Source organism: Pelobates fuscus, chromosome 1, assembly GCF_036172605.1.
Source record: "Pelobates fuscus isolate aPelFus1 chromosome 1, aPelFus1.pri, whole genome shotgun sequence".
NCBI classification, from domain to species: Eukaryota; Metazoa; Chordata; class Amphibia; order Anura; family Pelobatidae; genus Pelobates; species Pelobates fuscus.
Genome location: NC_086317.1, coordinates 271,463,096 through 271,484,427, shown reverse-complemented (window position 1 = coordinate 271,484,427; position 21,332 = coordinate 271,463,096). Strand labels below are relative to the sequence as shown.

Below are 21,332 nucleotides of genomic sequence, written 5' to 3'. Positions count from 1 at the left end.
CTCCTGATAATTGACCCTGGTTGCGATCTGTCTATTCTCTTTGGATCGGGGTGCTATTTTGCCAAACTGGGTGCTCAGATCAGAGCTATCTGAGGATATATGATGTGTTGGGTTTCTGTTTTCATGTGATTTTGGGGTATTTTTATGTTGTGTCCTCTGTATCTGGGAGATAACTAGCTTAAGCGAGGCCTAACTCAATAATATCCCAGACTCAAAGGCACTAGGGCAGGCTTACGCTGGCATATATAGGGACCCCATGCTGGGGGTCCGTGTATAAAAGACTGTGCCTCCCCACTAAAAATCAGTTGTACTCCCAGAACTATGTGGCGCCTTGTTACTGGGGTGTGGGGGAATTATATTTACTAAAGAGAGCTTCTTCCAGCTGCTAGGAGAATTAAGTGGAGCTACTGAGCTCTTCAAAAGAAAAGAGAGAACACAACGCACTTTAGTCCCTTTAACTTAATGACAACTACAACTTAATCTTTAATGATAGAGAATTGGTTATCATCTGTACATTGAGCTTGCAGAATTGCTAGCAAATGCCTAAAACTCTCTAAAATCAGAGGTTCGAAAACAAAAGCAGCAGTACAGAGAAAGTAGAGAAACATCCATAATGGCTTACTGCAGAAGCTTTAAACAGACAATCTGAAAATGGAGAGAGAGAACATAAACATTTTATTTTCACAAAGCCAACATGAAGAATTGGGGACTCTCCATTTGTTATGGGAATAAAACATGTGCTTCCTAAACAGGGGTATGCAGGAGAGGTGTGTCTTGCAGCAAGTGTAACAACATGATTGATGCTCAGCAGTAGACGGGTTATGGAAATAAATTAAAATACGAGTGTTTTAATATATATAGGGGGGGGGAAAAACCACTTAAAAGGGACATTGTAGTAACAAGAACTACAGCTTAATGTAGTTGTTCTGGTGGGTATAATCATTCCCTTCAGGCATTTTCATGCAAACATTGAATGCAGTGTTTACATTGCCCCCTTTTGAGATCTCCTGTGTCCACTCCTCAGATCGCCACTGTAGGCAGCACCGCCGTTCAACGTCTCCACGCTCTGCATCTATATGAGGAGGTGCTGACTGGCCAGAACGTGTTTGGCCTGGTCTCCTTGCCGATTTCAGCCAATCCAATGCTTTCCCAGGAAATTCAGAGGCGGATCGAGGGAGGGGCAAACGCCAGGGGACCCGTGCAGTGCTGGTAATAAGGTATGTTTTAACACCTTCTAGGGGGGGGGGAGTAAGCTGCCTAATTGATGCTTTTAACACTACAGGTCTACTAGAGGCACTATGATTGGTGCAGCGTGGCGTTTGGCTGTGCATGCAAGCTTGCCTCACAATGCTTTCCTACAGAAAACCATTGAATTGGCTGAGATCATAAACACTGATTATTTCAGCCAAAGAAGTGGGCTTGATCCGGGAGTCCAGCACGGTTAATTATCCTTTTTAACCCTGGCAACACAGAACAGGTAAAATAAAGGTTACTAGGGCACTATAGAGTTAGTAATACTTATTTGTATTCCTAACATTATAAAGGTTTTCCAACTCCCATGACTACTTCAGTGATTTGAATTGGTCATCGTGGTAGGAGTCTATAAGGGCAGCGTTATTTACACTTCTATGCTGTGGCCTACTTACAACCCTGGCACACGCGACACCGGAAGCTCGAATCTCTGTTTTGGACTACCAAATGTCAATTCTGCATGATGTCAGACATAATCTTCTCCCTCCAATACTTATACTGATTTTATTTATTTTTTTCCATACTCCCTCCTGGAGCTGGCTCAGATTGTAGGCAAATGCGCTGTGAGCCAGAGAAACGCAAATTACCTGCTAATGTGAAACAGATGAGGTAGTTAGTGCTGGATTACAACTACCTGGATTACAGGTAAATTTAAAGCAATATTTTGTGTTAAAAAGGGAGGGGAGCACCTCTTGGCATTGCAGCCCTCAAAACTGAATCTGACCTACTGGGTTGAAGGAACCCTTTAATTGTATAACATGTATAACAGACAGATGGTTAGAAAACTGTTAACATATCTGTCATGATAGGTTAACTTTAAATTTGGTATATTTTTAGTGAATGAACCCAGAAGCATACAGCAAGGTATGTCAAAAAGGCCAAACCTATTGTAGAACTGCAATTCCAAACATGATAGCCAACAGGCTGGCACAGCATGATGAGAGTGGTAGTTGTAGAAGAGTTGTGGATGGTGTACTCCCCAATTCACACAGGCTGTGTCTAACCTGTCCCTGCAGCCGGGAAGCACTCTGGTTAATACATACCTATGGAAGGTAACTCGCCTGTCTCTCTTAGAGTTGTTGGTGCAGCCAAAGGCTGCGCAGGTAGTGGGCATTGCTGTTACAGCCACTGGTCCCAAACCTACTAGGTTGCATACACGTCCTTAACCAACATGGCTGACACAGGCTTCAGTGGGTCACGTGGTTACAGCTTGTTTCTCAACCCAGTGACGTAACTGCAGTTTTTAAGGTAGTCCATTGTAATTTGATGACAGGCAGAGTTCGAGCTGTTTAATGTTCCATTCCTCACCCAGCTTGTTCAGCAGCCTTCTTCTCAACCCCACAGCATGCACAGAGAGCTCTCACACTGACTGACAGACTTATCTGGGGAAATAGCAAACCTTGATAGCAGCTCAAAGGTCTCCGTACATTGGACCTGCCTGGGAGCCTGCGAGGGGACAGAGATACACCAGGAGCCGGCTGACAAAGTAAGTCATTCATTGTAGCAACATGGAGGGGTGGATCCAGCCTGTATAAAGATCTGACATGAAACGGATTGCAAAATATCTATTATTTTATTGAGATCCTTCCTGCTGTGCCAGTATATATGCCTTGTACCCTTTAGGAGACCTACCAAGAACTGCTCTGTACTCCAACATAGGGGTGCTGATGCAATCATACACAGTGCAATCATCAGCACCGGTCCTTATATACCCAGTCAGACACAGCCCTGCATTCATCAGCTACTCAATGGATTAAATCATGCACTCCACCTTCAATGAAATATTGTTATTATGATGGACTGAAGCAACTTGTACATACTTAACTCAGCAGGTCACTGAGTGCATAAAGCTTATGCAAGATATTCGAATATAGAATGTTTGTTAGTTCTGCTAATCATAGGGGTAAATCATGATTATGTAACTACAGATGTGGACTTTGCGTGTGTGCATATGTATGTTTGCAAATTCCAATGCCCAAAATTTCAAACGAGATTTACGTCTTTAAAAAAAAAACAAAAACGATTTGACTTAAAATAATTTAGTTGTAGTATATGATCATATATTTCATAAGCGTGCCATTTGCAGAGTAATCTATTTTTTTTTGTTGCAAGTTCTACTATATTCTAACTTAATGCCCACTTTTTAAATTATCAACCCACTTACATGGGACAAACATGTAGCATATATTATAACATTATTTTGCATCAGTGGATGTCCACATGTTAAACCCCAGGGGCATGACAATGTAATTTCCAGTTCTAACTCGGTAATTCACTAAAGCTGACTTGGATAATTTTTTTCTAGTTTGGATATTTGGGCATTTAATGTGAATTCCTAATGATAATAATCACTGTAGTGTATAACCTTGCGTAATATATATATATATATATGTATATGTGTGGTTTCTGTATATTGTACTGTCTTTTTCAGTCAGTAATAATTTCTGTATGTGCCCTTTGAAGCACAAGTTATATTATAACTTTAAATCCTGCATCTTCCAAGAGAGTGACTCCATGCCATATAAACTCTGAGTCCAGTGCATCCAATTAATGTCAGATATTCATTAATTGCTGTTAGATTTATAACGATTTTATGTGTTACCTAGAATTGAAGTGTCATGAACGTATGTGTATAATCTATTTAGTGAATATTATATTTTTACATTTCAATTTATATTTTTCATTTGCATGTTTTATGTTTCATGTCTTGTTTTTATGATTTGATTTATCTGCACTTGCACAATCTTGTATTGGCAAAATTATCCAACTTACCTTAATATTTTCGGATAAACTTTAAAATTGTGTTGTTGTTTTTTGAAGATATTAAATGTAAAATAAATAAATAATTTATTTAAAAATACAAAATCATTTTAAAGTGTATCACAAAATATTATAGCGAGGCCAAAATTTGAGCTTAGTATATCATTTATATGTAAAGGAATAATACATCCCTGCACACAGACTTGGCAAGGTCCTAAATATCAAAACTGATAAATAGCTATTGGAAAAATAAGGAGCATTGGCAAAGTATGCTGAATTTGACATTTCAACAGCTTTTCAGTCAATATTTTAGATCTATTTAAAAAAACAAACAAAAAAAAACCTTGCACATACATACACAAGGTTACTAACTAAACTATGTAGAATTGTAGCAAATTGAAATCCAGATTGCAAAATTGAGGCCAAAATAGTAGTTGGGACTATATGTGAGTTGGAACTTTTATACTGTTCACAGTTTAGTTAAAGGAAGACTCCATGCACTATAACCACTGCAGGACACTGTAATAGTTATGGTACCAGGACTGCCCTGCTCTCCCCCTCCCGCTCCCTTCCATTGTATTGAGGTTAACCGATTTAGAACAGCTTGATTATATCCCTGGGCTCCGTCTGGTTCCTCTCTCCACCTAATCTAAAGCTACAGGAGAACTGGAAGCGTTGTCTGACGCTGTCATCAAATAGCTAGCCCTACACTGCAAGGTTTAGCTTAGGAGAACTAATGGAAGCTTCTAAGCAGGTCCCTCTGGCTCTCCCACTCTTGCTACCTTAACAACCACAGTTTCCTTTTTTCCCAACAATGTTTAAAAGGTAAATTTCAGCTTACCCCAACTCCTTTTTAGTTAATAAACCATTAACATTCTTTTTCTTGACTGTACTGTACATTGCATACTTATGCAGTCACCTATCATTAAGCCATGTTTTTATTTCCTGTGAAAACAAGCAAGTGCCCAAGAATGACCACCCTCTCCGAGTTAAAGGAAATCTTCCGCAGTGCAGATGCAGTGTGCTTCGATGTTGACAGCACGGTCATCAAAGAGGAAGGCATCGATGAGCTGGCAAAGTTCTGTGGAGTGGGTGATGCTGTTGCCGAAATGTAAGTATAGCTCAGGTTAGTTTGTTATTTTTAATGTTTTTTTTAGCTTTTACAATACTTTTCTGAAACCATACATAGAAACATAGAATGTAACGGCAGGTGAGAACCATTTGGCCCATCTGCCCAATTTTCTATATGCTTTCATCAGTCCCTGGCCTTATATTATAGCTAGAATAGCCTTATGCCTATCCCACGCATACTTAAACTCCTTCAACCCCTGCTCAAGTTTAATTACCAAAGACACACTCCTGATGGGACTTGAACCCACAATCCCTGGCTTAGGATGCTAGTGCTTTATCCATTAGGCCAATGGGGCTTAATGTTCATTAATGCTTAATGTTGTGTACACCTTTTATTTAAAGGGTCACTCTAAGCAACATATCTGTACAGCTGTGTGTAGTGAGTATGCTGTCAATAGTCTGTGGGTGTTGTCCTCTATATTTTTGTCAAATCATTTAGAAGCAGTTTGACAAAAAGCAGGATGCCTCTTTTTTTTTCCCTCCAGAGACTACCTTATCCTCGGATGACTTGATATTGCAGAATTTACACTTATCAATTTTATCCTACCTTGATGGCAGTAATAGGGTGATTGCTCTCACATACAGTTGAACAGAAAACAGGGTTTGGTTCCACTGTAATGAAGAGATACAATTGTTTTAAAAGAGCCCCTGAAGGTGGCTGTTTCAAACCTATGGCCTACAACATTTTGGTGCCCTTTGCCATTCCACTGGCTTGTAGAAAAAATTTAAGGTACTCTTTCATGACAAACACAAGTTAATCTTTAATGGTATAGGATCTAACAGAATTGCTAACAAATGTCTAGTTTTCTGCAAGAGGAAATCGGCTCTGTGTGAGAGCAGAACAGGGAGAGGAGAGAAACAACCAAAATTATTTATTACAGCACGTATGAACAGTCAATCTTAGAATGAGTGTTAATGAGTGCAACTCACTTGCACTGTAAGTTTTTCTGTCTCTATAGAGAGCGCATAAAAGGGGGACTACTGTCACGTTTGTGTTTTGTGCAGAAATACTAATACTGTTTTTAGTCCCATCCTATACCAGGCTGTTCTGTTACAGCAAGAGTATTCGATGAAAATTGTTTGATCAGTATATGGAGTAGCACACATTGAATAAATGGACCAAAGTCTAATTTTGGTTTGTGGATTAGTTTTCATTTTATTAAGAAAAATTTACGTGCATCAGTATTCCAACAATTTCTGTCAGTTTCAGCAAGATCATATATTCAGTAACAGCAAGTTTGTTAACAAGTTAACAAGTTAGTAAATATTTCTCTAATATGTTTAGAAAATGTCTCATATGGCTTATTTTTCCTCTGTGTGTGATACGCTCTCCTGGTGTATTTCCATTCCAGATATCCCACATGTCACTGATTTAGTTCTTTAGAAGTGGAAACTTGTCTTTTCTCTGGCTGGCTGCACAGTGGAAGGTGGCAGACTGCCAGAAATCTAGCAGTTTATACTTTGCAAATCATGTGGGCATATTGGTACCCTGGGAACATTTTTTTTTTTTTATGCCACAGACAAGGAATAATTCATAGATGTCTGATCCTGTTATGATGCCAGTTGTAGAGCTTGTCATCAGACACACAAGAGAGCAAAAAAAATGTAAAAAAAACAAACAAACAAACACAAAATTAAAATTCTAGGAGCTGCTGTAACCAAGACAGCTCCTAAGTCTCCATGAACATCACTCGCTGCACCAAAGCAGGGAACACCAGAGAGACTAACTATCAGTTTTCAAACACTGTCTGGCATAAGGCATGTGTATATGGCTAAAGGATCCTGACATATACTAAAGGTTGAGATGAGTTTTACCTCATATTTTTACTTATTTTCTACATATCCTTCATTTAAATAAAAATACATGTCCATTCAAAACGTCATAAATGGATTATTATTTTTTAAAAAATCTTTCCTCATGTGATAATTTTCCTATAAAATGTGTAAATGTTGTATTTTTTGCCAATTTGCTTATTTATCCTGTTTTAGGACACGCAGAGCAATGGGAGGGTCTCTGACATTTAGAGCAGCCCTTACAGAAAGACTTGCATTAATCCGGCCCTCGAGGGAACAGGTTCAGGCTCTGATAACAGAACATCCTCCGAGGCTCACAGAGGGTATACGGTGAGTTACTGCTTTGTGCAGTGCTTTATAGTTTCAGGAGGGTTTCGATGTTTTCAGTTTGGTAGGTATTTTGCTTGCGTTTTCTTACACTCAAGGCACTTTATCACAGGCTACAAATAATAAACATAAATGCATAACTCTACTTTAACTTAAGGACACATGACGGAAATATTCCATCATGATTCCCTTTTATTTCAGAAGTTGTGTCCTTAAAGGACCACTATAGTGTTAATAGGTCCCCTCCACCCTCATGGTCCCCCTCCCGCCGGGCTCTAGGGGGAGGAAGGGGTTAAAGGCTTACCTTTCTCCAGCGCCGGGCTCCCTCAGCGCTGAAAACTCTCCTCCCTCTTCCGCCGAATGCGCATGTGCGGCAAGAGCCGCACGCGCATCCAGTCAGTTCATAGGAAAGCATTCTCAATGCTTTCCTATGGACGCTGGCGTCTTCTCACTGTGATGAGACAGCCACTAGAGGCTGGATTAACCCTAATGTAAACAAAGCAGTTTCTCTGAAACTGCTATGTTTACAGCAGGCAGGGTTAACCCTAGATGGACCTGGCACCCAGACAACTTCATTGAGCTGAAGTGGTCTGGGTGCCTATAGGGGTCATTTAAGGGGTTACAAAGCCCTTCCATTTCAAAACCTTTTCTCCTAAAAATCCTCCAATAGTACTTTTTTTTTTTTTACTAAGAAAAAAGTATGCAAGGCTTTCTCCCTCAATTCCAGCAATGTTTTTAGTGTTAATTCAATTTCTTACCTTTCCAGTCTGGGCAGTATTTCGATATTACTGTAGCTGCTATATATTTGTTTTTAAAGCCTACAAAGTTTTTAAAAATACCAGCCAGATAATAATAATTTAGATCAATTATTCTTTGTGATCATTACACAAGTCTGCCACTATTAGCATAGTATCCCATATTTGGCAGATTCTATTCTACCAACCTAATGGCTGCTCTAAGTATATAACCCACTTGTAATGTTTATTAGTCACAGCAACACTCTTTTTTTTATATTATGTATGTTTAGACGAGTGCCTGCAGAACCCAAGATTGCAAGTATACACTATATGGCCAAAAGTATGTAGGCACCTCTACTAATTGACATTACAGTCCCATAAATCACATAAATTCAGCACTTCTAACACCTCCCACCTTTCTAGCAAATGGCGAGGTGGGGACCCTGCCTCACTTGCTTTGAACCATAGTTTATAGTGGAAGTCCGTGCTTCTCATAGAGAAGCAATGGTTTGAATATTTCTCCATGGAAGGCTTTATTGGTGGATGTAGGCTATTGCCATGCATACAGTGTCTCCCACTATTTCTCTATAAAAATCATATGATTGGAAACAGGTTATCAGTAATGATCACTATACCATAGACAGATCAGAGCTGCAATGAGAAGACTCTTTTGGTGCTGGGATAAAAGTGAGTTTACTTTACTTAATTTTTAACTAATTCAGTGCTGAAATAGGGTGTCGGTAATCTAAACAGAACTAAGAAACCTATTAAAATATATTCATCTGTTTTATGTGGGGGGTTTTCGGAGTGTTCAATTACGGGTATAGTTTATTCTTTAACATAATAATTATGGTGATGTTTGGTGTGTAAATTTTAAAATGAAAGGCTGCAGAAAAGTGTATAGTCATGACTGCAAATTTAGAATCTAAAATTATAAAAGTCTATTCACATGATATGGGAAAGAAACACATTCTTTAAAGACCCACAAGTCCACGTATGAGAGCTCTAACATCTGTCCTTCTCAAAACACTTGTAGACAAATTCACCTTTTGATGAGCAATACAGTAATTATGTCATCCCTAACTTTGTTGCAATTTCTAATCTTTCAAGGGAACTTGTTGGTAAGCTGCATCAGAGAAATGTCCAGGTGTTCCTCATATCAGGTGGATTTCAGAGTATTGTGGAGCACGTGGCTACAAGATTGGATATACCTTTGGGAAATGTTTATGCAAACCGACTCAAGTTCTACTTTAATGGTATGTGAAGACTTTTATAGTTAAAGACAGATGCTAAAATCTTTCTTCACAAAAGTCCTAAAGATCTAGCATAACTGCTTTATTTTGAATTGGAACCAAATGTTTGATATGATGCATCAAATTTGGTATAAGTTGTCCTCTTTCTGCATCCATGTATCATTTACAAATGTGTTACTTCTTTTTTTGCAGATTGAGACATTTTATTGTTAATATAAAAAACAGTGCTGTTTTAAAGGTCTTACACTTTAAAAAAAAATCTCTTTTGTGTTCACACCTTCACACTTCTCGCACCATAACAACTTTGTTGGAACTAAGTTTTTATGGTCTCAGGAGGTCCTTAGTGCTGGTTTAACCTCAAAGTCTTCTCTACAGCACTGTTTAGCTCTGCTCCTGTACTTCCACTTTGTGAATGGTTAAACCCCGAATGGTAAGCTGGCACCATGGATCTCTGGGCAACATGGGAACATGCGTGCACTCCTGGCAGGCAAAGGGAATAAGGTGGAGGGAGTGGGGATGTAGAGGTAGAGATGGTTTTTTAAAATTAATTTAAAAAAAAGGAAGGTGGGAGGGTGAACGAGGATAGTTAAAAGATTCTAACATCTGGCGGCAGCATGCAGTGCGCATTAAAGACAGACATTGAATATGTACAGAATTTACATTAGGCAGCCTGGAACAGAGTTCTGGGCTGCCAATGTCACGTGTGCTGGGCTGCCAATGTCACGTTTAGCTTCCAGCACACAATTAAAATATCTCTGTATGTGCAAGCACAAATCCTGCACATATGTACTCCTACCATTACGACCACTTTTAATCACTGAAGTGGTCATGGTGGTTAGAGTAATACTGTACATGTATGTTTTTCATGCTCATACTACTTGTAAAATATTTTATTTTTAGAAAGGTATTTTTTTTCGCCTATGACTCTGTCAGTACTAAAGTTTCTCTTACATTACAACAACATTGGAATTTTAGGGCGTAAATTGCAGCTACCGTATTTTGATATTGAAACAAAAAAAAAGAAAATAAACAAAGGCCGCACCATGATGATTTTTTCATAAAAAATATATTTATGAAACACAATTCTAAATGTTACAAAATATTCATCAAAGTTGTATCATTATCATAGAAGTTTATGAACACAAATACAATAAAGAAGTGGTACCAGGGGAGTGGGGGAGGGGGGGGGGGGACACGACATAGCTTCTTCTGAATGTTTTATTTTGGCAGCGAGGAGTTGCTAAATTTCTCAGAATATTCTAAAAAGGATATAAGACTTCACGCGTTGATGCCACTTGATAATAATCTCATCAAAATAATGCTGCCCTTCAAGTTTTAATTTAGCAGACGCAGATGTACAATTCCTTTGGTCCTACCAAGCATGAAATTGAGATAATTTGTGTGTACTTAGCTTTTTGTTTGGAAGGGTGGTTTTTGGGCCAGATATGATTCCAGTATGAAGGCAGCTGGACATAAGGCACATAACTGCCATTAAGATCCCTATAGCTTGGGGCCACTTGAAATAATAACCCCAATTCCTATTGCTTTATTTCAGCATGAATCTGTAATGGAAAGCGGATTAGTATATTTAATCATGCACAGCCATGTATTTGTTTTGCAGGAGAGTATGCAGGATTTGATGAGTCTCAACTAACGGCAGAGTCTGGTGGGAAAGGAAAAGTCATTGGTTTACTAAGGGAAAAGTTTGGATTAAAAAAAATAGTGATGATTGGTGATGGTGCTACTGACATGGAAGCTTGTCCCCCAGCAGTAAGTATAGCATTATTTATTTTATACAAATTAAATGAACACTCCAACCCCCATAACTACTTAAAGGACAAACGTCCCCAAAAAACCTAACTTTACAGAAAATGATTCCTTATCCTGAATTTTAGAACTATGAAATCGTCTAAAGCAAAAAACATTAAAAATTTTGTGAAAATCCGCTCCAAACCTGTCTCAGACCCATAATTAGCTCCTGTCTTGCTGCTCCTTCAGTTGGATTTCACGTTTAATTTATTGTCATGTTATTGGTCAGCCAATCATTGTAACTTAACTCCGTCCAACAGCATCTGAACTCCACCCACTCTAGCCCACAATTGTATAATTCTGTCTCTTTCCAAGCCCTCAGCACAAGCAAATTTAATAACATTCTTGCGCTGTGTTTGCTTTTAACTTGTCTCTGGTGTCTCCATAAGTGGGATACCAGAGGACAAAAGGGCCAGGAAAGCGTATCACGCTAGGGGCTGTAGAGAGTGTATGTGTATAGGGGGCATAGTGTGTTTAGAGAATGTAGCAAGTGTTTGCTAACAAGGAATGTAGTGTGTGCATAGGGGATCCAGAGTTTGTATGTCAGGAATGTAGTGTGTGTAAGTGGTGCAGTGTGTGTGTGTGTGTGTGTGTGTAGGGGATCTATTGTGTAAAGGACCCAGAGTGTATATAGGAGAGTGTGTGTGTGTGTGTGTGTGTGTGTGTATAGAGGATTTAGAGTGTGTATATGGATCGTGTGTGTGTGTGTAGATTAGATGATGCAGAATTGGGTAAGGGATCTAGCATGTATCTGGAGCGTAATGTGTGTAGTGGTGCAGTGTGAGGGGTGCTGTAGTGTGTGTGTGTGTGTGTATGTATGTTTGGATGTATTGTATGTGTGAGGGTCGCAGTGTGTTGGGTGCAGCATGTGTGTGTAAGAGGGGTGCAGTGTGTGTGTGTGTAAGAGGGATGCTGTGTGTGTGAGGGTGTTCTTATCTGCCCTTGCATTCTATGTGTCTAATTCTCTTTGTCTGTTCTCACTGAGGGTTATTTTTTATATTCTATATGTGACGGTGCTGTGTGTGTCTGAGGGTGCTGTGTGTTTGTGTAAGTGTGCTGTGTGTGTGAATATGTCTGGAGGGACATATTCTTACCTTTAGTCTGGGAGGGAGGAGCCATGCTGCCATGGAGGAGGGCCGTGCTGCAGTCCCTGGTGGTCCTAGTGGTGAGTGAACTCTACCCTGCAGGTCCTGGGGTAGAGTTCACTCTCACTAGATCTGAGCGTTGCCATGGTATCCGCAGCAACACTCCGACCTCGCGAGAGGAACCCTCCCCAGCCAGCGGCAGCATTACAGTTCCTGTGGGCCGGTGAGGGAGTTCTTTGATCTCCCCACCATCTCATGAAGGCACACAGCAGGGCAGGCCCTCTGATAGTGTCGGCCCTGCATGGGCCGGCCGGGGAGATCCTGTGATCTCCCCTGCCGGCCTCGGCCCATGCCCATCGCCCACAAGGCATTTGCCGGTATGCCCGATGGCCAGACTGAGCCTGGTGGCAGTTGGAGTCTAATGTAATATTAAGGCATGGGACCTAGTGTCCACACCACAATCCTGAGGTGGTGACATTAGCAATTTGTGGTGATAAACAATGGCTTCACTCTTCCATTGTACATGGATATTCTTATTAGAGCCCCCACCCTCCGCTAGTGGGTGGGGGCTGGGGACATTAGAACCCACCCACTGACCGCAGATGGGGCAGTAATCTGTCCACCCCCCACCATTATTTATGTTAAACGATCCCACCTGATGCCCACAGGGAAGAATATGTCCACTCCTGTTATTTTACAGGCCCCATGCAATGGGGAAAAGGCTTTTCTAGCAATTAGTGTCCTGTTGCTAGTTTTAAACATTTAGTAGATATACCTTCCCACTCCATAGTGTTTTTTTTTTTTTTTATATATTTGTTTTTAATTTTTTAATGTGGAGGCTGGCTAGCAAGCGCTGACCAGCTGTCACACTATTTACCCTTGCTCTACCGGAGGTAAATAACTATTTGCCAGCTGGTTGGTAGCGCTGCCAGTGGTAACATAGTACTTGAAATTATCAAATGACTTGCACAAAGAAGGTGAACGATAATGTGCATCCTGTTGGACATAATTCTGTGGTGTGTGTGTTTGAGTGTTGTGTGAGAGTAGTGTGTGACGTATAAGTTTGTTGGGAAAGGAAGTAGAGTGTGCATGGCTGGAAGCTTTTAATTTGTCCCCCTCCTGCTTACCTTTTATCAGGAAGGTGTTTAGTGGAATGCGCTTTAGGCAGGATCTCTGCAGTACTTTGAGCCAATGAGAAGTGCCACGACCATGAGGGAGCTCGTAAAATGGTCTTCACCTGACTGAGGTGCGGACCACAATGCTCCCTCAAGGTAGGTTCGATTTAGAGAGGGTTCCCTCACAGATAGAGTTGAAGCTCTAGGCTCATTTATGGGACCATCGAGCCCTAGGAGGCAGCCTATACTGCCTTATGGGTAATCTGTCTCTGCGTAGCAGGGATTTTTGTTTCTAGCCTTTTACCAAAAGACCAGTATTAGAGCATCTAATCTTATTTGCATTACTCCATATTATTTTTATACCTCTGATGGTAGATTTTATATCCAGACACTCGATGAGGGAGAAGTAAGAGGAAATTAGGTGAGTGACAAGTTTTGCAGGAAAAAAAAAAAAAGGATAATGTTTAGGCGGGTAAAGAAGGTAAATGTAATTAGACCAAAATCTGGAAATTGACAGACCCACTTCAAATATAGTCTGTTATTCTTTATAATATTGTTTTTGGAAACTTCATTCCAGTGAAGATTTTCATCTGTACTTTTAACCTTTCCTAAATTTAGGATGGATTCATCGGGTTTGGAGGCAACGTGACAAGACAGCAGGTGAAGGAGAAAGCCAAGTGGTATATTACAGACTTCGAGGAGCTGTTGAGAGAACTAGACAGCGACAGTATCAAAATGAATCACAATGATATATTTTACTAGTATTATTACAGGCATTAGTTACATTTGTCTTGTCTTCTTCGGATATCTGGTCTAGATCACCTCCCTTTCCACTTTTTTTTAAATTCAGTGTAGAACACAAAGGTGCTTATATAATTGTGTCCTTTTATATTTCCAGTAGTTTTTGAACAAATAGAAAGGCTATACTATTCTCCTATTCCTAGGCTTAACAAATTACTCACTAATTATATTAGAGTCTTTAGACTAATTTACCTATTATATATTTTCTCTCTCATGATCTAAGTTGGACTATATTTTTATTATAATATTACACCTGCAGAAGTAGTTTCACTCCAAATGCAACACTCTCCATTAACTCTTTGCTCTATAAGAAAGTCAGAATACCATGAGAATTGGTCCTTCCTTAAGTGTCTTTGGGTTTTATTTACCCTTGCTCTGCGGAGGTGGTCATCTTTGAGTCATTTTTTGATCATAAACACTGCTTCTCTATTAAGGTCATGCACAATATAAAGAAAGGTCTTAAACTGTCCCAGCATGCATTTTTTTTTTTTAGACGCTTGAGCAAGATGTTCAGATTCATGAACTTGCACTGGTTCTTGATATCCTGCATGGTCTTTGAACCGTGCAGTTAATGTTTGGAGCAACATTTCCAGCTAAAGAGAACCTAAAGATGGCCTCCTCCGTTGAGCAAGGATTAGCTTAAAAGTATCCAGTATAAAATAATGTATACTGGGCCCATATTCAAGGTAATACTTTATTTTTAATACTTTTTAAAAAATAAGAAATCCTGAGCTCTGAAAAACTGAATGCACATTTTGCATTGTATTTAACATGCATTCATTCTTAGTCATTTTGGTTTACTTAGCTCTAGTGGTGTGTGCAAGAACCTAAAGCACTTTTATTTGTGTTGTTTGAGAATTGGGTGTATGTAATAGACTGTATCACTTTTCACATTGTTTTAAGCAGATGCTATTAAGTTGACATACTTATGTTAAATGTTTTCCATATCTCCACTATTGTGGATGCATTATTTAATTTGGTCAATTGAACCAACCAACCAACTCTAAAGACCTGTTTATCCCTGACTGTGAAATAATGTCTCTCACATTCCTTACTTGGCATTAAGGATCAATGAGAGGACAATGAGATGACCGTGCTAATTTATTCTAGGGCAGCCCACATTAATCATTGCTTACAACATTTTGATTTAATTGCTAAACTGGGAATTGCACATTTGAGATCAAACCTGGAAACTGGTCTAGAAATGTTGGCTATTATGCAATTTTAGTTTAGCAAATAAATTCCATTATTTTTGTAGTAACATTTGGCTAATCACATCAATGGGTCAATATACTGCACTTCCAACTATGATTTTTTTTTTTGCTGAGCCAGCCAATGAAAGTCAACTTCCTGTTAGCAGGACAGACTGTGATGACGACATCACTACCATTAACTTCAAACACACTCTTGAGGGAAGCGTGACTGAAAAGAAGAATAAATCGGGATGTAATGTTTTAGAACATCTTCACTACAACTGTTTGTGAGCAAAGTTTTTTTGTTTCTCTTTTTGTTTTTTCGTTTTCTAAACGTACTTGTAATTTTCACACAATCTGTTGAAAACTGAAATGCCTAAATGTCAAATAATAAACATTATCAATCTTTCCAGCTGGCATTTGGCCATAGCCAAACACATTTAGAGCCTATTTTAATAGTGTTTGTATGTAATGAACAAAGACAGTAGTACTCTTGTACAGGTGAATGGGAGGGGTTAGGAGGCACAGACAAGGAGGGTGTCATCATACTATCCCACCCAGGTTTTAACCTAGGTACTCTGAGTGTTGGCTATTTGACTTTCAAATGCACGTGTACATTTATGTGTAGCATTGGAATTTGAATGCAGGAGTGTATTTGTGTATAGTGCTGGCATTTGATTGCTGGGCTGTATGGACATACACTGCCACACACACATAACGACACAGATACAATGACACACACATACACATCCATCAGTAAACATTTTTTAATCCAATTCGACTATAGTGTACTCAAATTTTAAATTCACTTTGAATTCTTGACAAAGCACACTTAAGTGAACATTGTAAGTTAGTTATGTACTTTCTTGGTTTGTAGCTTGCCAGTCTAATATATAACTGAACTGAGTTGGCATATGCTCAGCTTGAGCTTGCGCCAAAAGTATATCAACAAGCAGTGTTAGTGGGTCTCACACAATTGACCGCAAGAGAATCCCGAATATTGCTGTTGGCAAAAAATATTTTTACTTATACTACAGGGCCGTTGAATGCTTCAATCTGATTGGTTGATGAACGTTCTAAGGTGTGCATTATTTTCAGGGAGACACACGGCTAAAGTAGTTCCAGACAGGTCTTTACCGCATTACAGTTGCGTAAGAAATTAGTCCTACATACAAGAGCGTTTTAATGACAAAAACTTGACAAATGTCTTGAAATACATCATCTGAACAATGTTTCGAGGTTTGGTAACTGTAGTATAAGCGGAATAATTTACTCCAGGCCATTGAATTATTAGAAAAAAAAAAATATGCACACCAGAGGTGTAACGGCCACTCTGCTTCACGACCGCATTACCACCTCGGGTGTGCATTATTTTTCTAATAATTCAACAGCCTGTCATCAATTATTCCTTACATACTGTATACGCACAAATATGTATAGAAAAATGCACGGTTGATTGTGAAACTAAATCTTTTTCCTGTGGTTTAAACTTTGTGTTGATGCCCAAGGCTATACTTTATTTTTTTGCTCTTTCTAATTCAGACAATTCTGTCTTTAATATATTAGTAATAAAATAATCTTAATTTATAATTTGCTTGTCTTTTTTTTTTTTTTTTTTAAATTCTTTATTTGTCAGGTCATGCACAAACTGGGTACAAAAGTGAGCACATTACTCATGGTAACATATACACAGGGAAACATATTCAATCGATATTGCTTAGTCTCTGAGAAGGTCTAGGAAAGATGCCGGGTTAGCCATGCACAGTTTACATATCTGTTACACATATACAGAGGGGCGGCCACACAGGGATGCCGGGATGGACACATGTTCATTGTAAGCTGTCTATTTACATTCAGGTGGTTATATACAGGCATCGTTGCTTTTGTGTACCAGAGCCACAGCCCCCATGCGCGGACATCCAGGCGGCCACACAGAGACACCAAAGATGGCCCTGCACCGCCGCCAAGACGGCCACACACAGCAGGCCACTCGTTCCCACCCCGACACCCGCCAGGGGCACCCCACTCGGCATGCACCTTCAGTTCTTCTGGTTGCTGTTGGTGGTGCTTTTGTCAATACCTGGCCATTGTATTTCAACGTTGCGTATTAGTGTCGTTCCCTATCCGTAGTTTGTACTTTAAGTACTAATGCCACGATCGAGAGTGCTTGAGTTTAGGCATGAGTTTTCCTTTATTTTAGTAGAGGTGAGATGCAGTATGAGGTAGTGAAAAATAAGGAGAGAGAAAGAAAGAGAGGTGGGGGTGGGGAGAAGCTTAGGGGGGAGGAGCGGGACGGACTTACACTTTGCAGTTGGAGCTTGAGCTATTCGTCTGTAAATGCGCGCAATGTTCTTGTATGTGTGTGCGAGTCGGTGTTATGTCGTCTAATGGTCGGTATAGTCTTCCCAGGGTTCCCACGTTTTGATAAAGGAGGGGTACGTGACTCTGAGTTGAGCTGTGAGTTTGTCCATGATATGTGCTTCTTTTATGTTACCAGTAACTCTGTCCATTGGGGGTAAGTCGGCGTGCAACCACGTCTGTGCCATGGCTCGTCTGGCAGCTAAGTTTAGTTTATTGAATAGTTTTTGTTCCCTGTGTGTCAGAGCATCTAGTGGTTTTGCGATTAAGAATGCACCAGGGTCCGGTTGTATGTGTTTGTGTAGTACTTCTGTTTGTAGCTTGGCTATCTCGCTCCAGAAGGCGCTCGCTTTTGGGCAAGTCCACCACATGTGGAAGTATGTCCCCTTGTCCCCGCATCCCCTCCAACATGTGTCTGTGGTTGTTTTACCCATTCTGCAGAGTTTGACTGGTGTGGTGTACCACCTCATCAGGGTTTTGTAGCATTGTTCCTGGTGTAGGACGCAAATGGATGCCTTTGCTGCCGCCTCCCACACGTCCTGCCATTCCCCGCACTCAAGGGGTTGTTGTAGATCTGCCTCCCATTGTGCCACATATGTGGGTGTCTGTGTGTTTTTTGTTGGTGCGCTTAACTGTGTGTAGAGGAGGGTGATGAGGCCGGTACGTGGTCCCCCGGTTGTGCACATTGTTTCGTAGAAGGTAAATTTGGCCTGAGCTGCTGTGCGTATTTGTGGTTGTCACGCAGTTGCATATAACGAAAGAAGTCTTTCGTGGTTAGTGGGGCCAATGCTTTGAGGTCGTCAAATGTTTTGATGTGATTCCCCTGATATAGTTGGTGATAACGCTGTATGTCCGTATTTTCAATGTTGCGGAAATCCCTCGCCACTAGTCCTGGTGGGAATGCTTTATTACGGAGGTATGGGGTTAGTGGAGACACTTGGTGTGTTAGGGCATATTTATGTGCTGTTAAGTCCCAAATCCTGATTGAGTTCAGGATGGCCGGGCACCTCGTTCGAAGTTCTGGTCTGTCGGGTCGTGGCACCCAGATCCAGAACTGCGGGAGGTCGGAGCTCATGAGCAGGGTCTCTAAGTCGACCCATCTATGGGCATCTGGTGGTGAATGCCATTCGATGATTTGTGCAAGCTGTGCTGAAAGGTAGTAGAGGTAGAGGTTCGGGAGCCCCAGTCCCCCCTTGCTCTTTGGAGTATACAATGTCTGTCTGGCTATCCTGTGCCTCTTGTGCGCCCAGATAAAGTTGTCTATGGATGTTTGTAGTGTTTTGAGATCTCCCTTAGTTACTTTGACTGGTAGTGCTTGGAAAAGGAACAGGAGGCGAGGGAGAAGGTTCATCTTAACGCTATGGAGTCTCCCTATCCAAGAGATGGGTTTTTCGTGCCATTTATCAAGGTCTTTTATTAGGGTGGTCATGAGTCTCTGATGGTTTTCCGCGTAGAGGTCCTTGGGGTCGGCGGTTAGTTGTACACCTAGGTACTTGATTGGTCGGGGGCTGATGTGTAGGTTCGTGGCTCGTTGCAGCCAAGTCACTTCCGTCTCTGTCAACCCCAGTGGCATGCCCACCGACTTGTCCAGATTGATCTTATAGCCAGAGACCAGTCGGTACTCTTCCAGTAGGGTGATGAGGTTAGGTACTGAGCGTGTTGGGTCGGTGAGGGTGAGCAATATGTCGTCTGCGTAAGCAGAGACCACGAAGTCTGTCTGCGCTATAGTCATGCCCGTTATGTGGGGGTGGGCTCTGATGCGTTGTAGTAGTGGTTCAAGGGCTATTATAAATAGAAGGGGCGAGAGGGGACAACCCTGACGTGTTCCGTTCGTCAAAGTAAATGGGCGTGTTTCAGCGCCCTGGATAAGCGTTTGCGCTCTGGTGTTGGTGTACAGGGCCTTCACAGCCGTTATAAAAAGGTCCGGTAGTTGTAGCTTACGCAAGACCGCGAACATGTAGTGCCACTGGATTCTGTCGAACGCCTTCTCCGCATCCAGAGAGAGGATCAGAGAAGGCGTTCGAGTCCTCCCGGCCCACCACATGAGGTCAGTGGCCCTTCTCGTGTTTTCATAGAGCTGTCTGGTGGGGACGAAGCCCACTTGATCAGCGTGTATGCATGTGGTAAGGAGGGGGTTTAATCTATTTGCAAGTACCTTGGCATAGACCTTCACGTCATAGTTTATGAGAGAGATGGGGCGATAGTTGGTGACTTGCGTGGCATCCCTCCCTGGCTTGGGGAGGAGTGTTATATTCGCGGTCGCCATGTCTGGGTTGGGGGCAGCCCCCCCAGTCCACTGTGTGTACATTTTCGTTAAGTAGGGTGTTAATTCGTCCTTGAAGGCCCTGTAGTAGGTGCCGTCAAAACCATCGGGGCCCGGGGCTTTGTTCCCCTTGAGCCCTGCGATTGCTCTTTCTACCTCTTCCGCATCTATGGGCTCTCCCAGGGGTGCCATAAGGTCGGCCCCTATCTGTGGTAGCTGGGTTTCATCTAGGAAGGAGGACACCGTTGCTGCGTATGTTGCATTATCTCCTGCTAGTGTGGGGGAGTGGTTATACACGGACTCGAAATAGTTTGTGAATTCCTCATTTATCTCTTTAGGGGTTGTGAGGACCTGTCCATGTTTGTTTCTTATAGCTGTTATTAAGGTGTTGGCAGCTCTGGGTCTAAGGGCTCTCGCAAGGAGGGTGTCCATTTTGTTAGACTTTTCATAGAAAAGTCTTTTAGTCCTGAGGAGGTCTTTAGCAACGTCATCTGTCATGAGTTCTCTGAGGGATCTTCTTGTGTTTGTCAATTCGCTAGTCGTGGCCGGGGTGGCTGTTTGCTTGTGTTGTGCTTCTAGCTTGCGTAGTTGATTTTGCAGGTCTACTAACCTCTCGTGTTTTTTTTGTTTTTGTCGTGTCGCTATCTTTATGAGGAGACCCCGGATTACTGTTTTATGGGCCGCCCAGAGGATGGTTGGGGATATGTCAGGGGTGTCGTTGGTTTGGAAGTAGAGGACTATTTCTTTGAGGAGGTCCTCTTTGATGTGTGGATCCCTGAGGAGGGAGGCGTTTAGTCTCCACTTCCAGGGGGTGTGGTTGCTTGGGGTTTTTAGAGTAAGAGCAATGTCTGCATGATCAGACCACGATATGGGGTTAATCTCGGTGGTCTTAAGCCAATGCATGCCGAGTTTGTTTGTAAGGAACAGGTCTATACGTGAGTAAGTGGTATGTGCCGCGGAGAAGAACGTGTAGTCCCGTTCTCCAGGGTGCTGGAGTCTCCATGGATCCAGCAGGCCTGTGCTCTGGATAAACTGGTGTAGGAGTTTATCTTGCGCTCCCCTGTTATGCGAACGGGGGAGGCGTGTGCCTCCACTACGGTCAGAAGCGGGACAGGGTGTGGCATTGAGGTCGCCTCCCAGGATGAGTATCCCCCTGGGGAGGTCCCTAATCAGGCTGGTTAGGTTCGTCCAGAACTGCGGGGTGGGGGTGTTTGGGGCGTATACATTTATTAGGTGATACGTATTAGCGTGCAGCGTGCCTGTGAGTACCACGTACCGGCCTTCAGTGTCAGTGTGTGTGCCCGTGATTTGAATGGGGCACCTTTTATGTATGAGGATCTCCACTCCGTTTTTTTTATAAGGAGCTCTGGAGGTGTATGCTTTCGTGAAAATATGGTTTGTTAGCTGCGTTTTAGCTGAGCGCGGTATGTGGGATTCCTGTATGAATGCAATGTC

General features: G+C 41.5%; 1 protein-coding gene across 3 annotated transcripts; it reads left to right on the top strand.

Moving 5' to 3' along the window:
• The first annotated feature begins 2,508 nt into the window (after positions 1-2,508).
• PSPH (phosphoserine phosphatase) lies at positions 2,509-15,016 on the top strand. Of its 3 annotated transcripts, none has more exons than XM_063457344.1 (6): positions 2,509-2,737; positions 4,970-5,122; positions 7,132-7,266; positions 9,111-9,256; positions 10,875-11,023; positions 13,881-15,016. In XM_063457344.1, exons 2-6 carry the CDS (start codon positions 4,983-4,985, stop codon positions 14,022-14,024), a joined length of 714 nt encoding a protein of 237 aa, XP_063313414.1. In that variant the 5' UTR covers positions 2,509-2,737; positions 4,970-4,982; the 3' UTR covers positions 14,025-15,016. The 3 variants fall into 3 exon arrangements, with proteins under 3 accessions (XP_063313414.1, XP_063313429.1, XP_063313419.1); XM_063457359.1 differs by lacking the exon at positions 2,509-2,737 and adding an exon at positions 2,770-3,083; XM_063457349.1 differs by lacking the exon at positions 2,509-2,737 and adding an exon at positions 3,071-3,154.
• Positions 15,017-21,332: the final 6,316 nt, after the last annotated feature.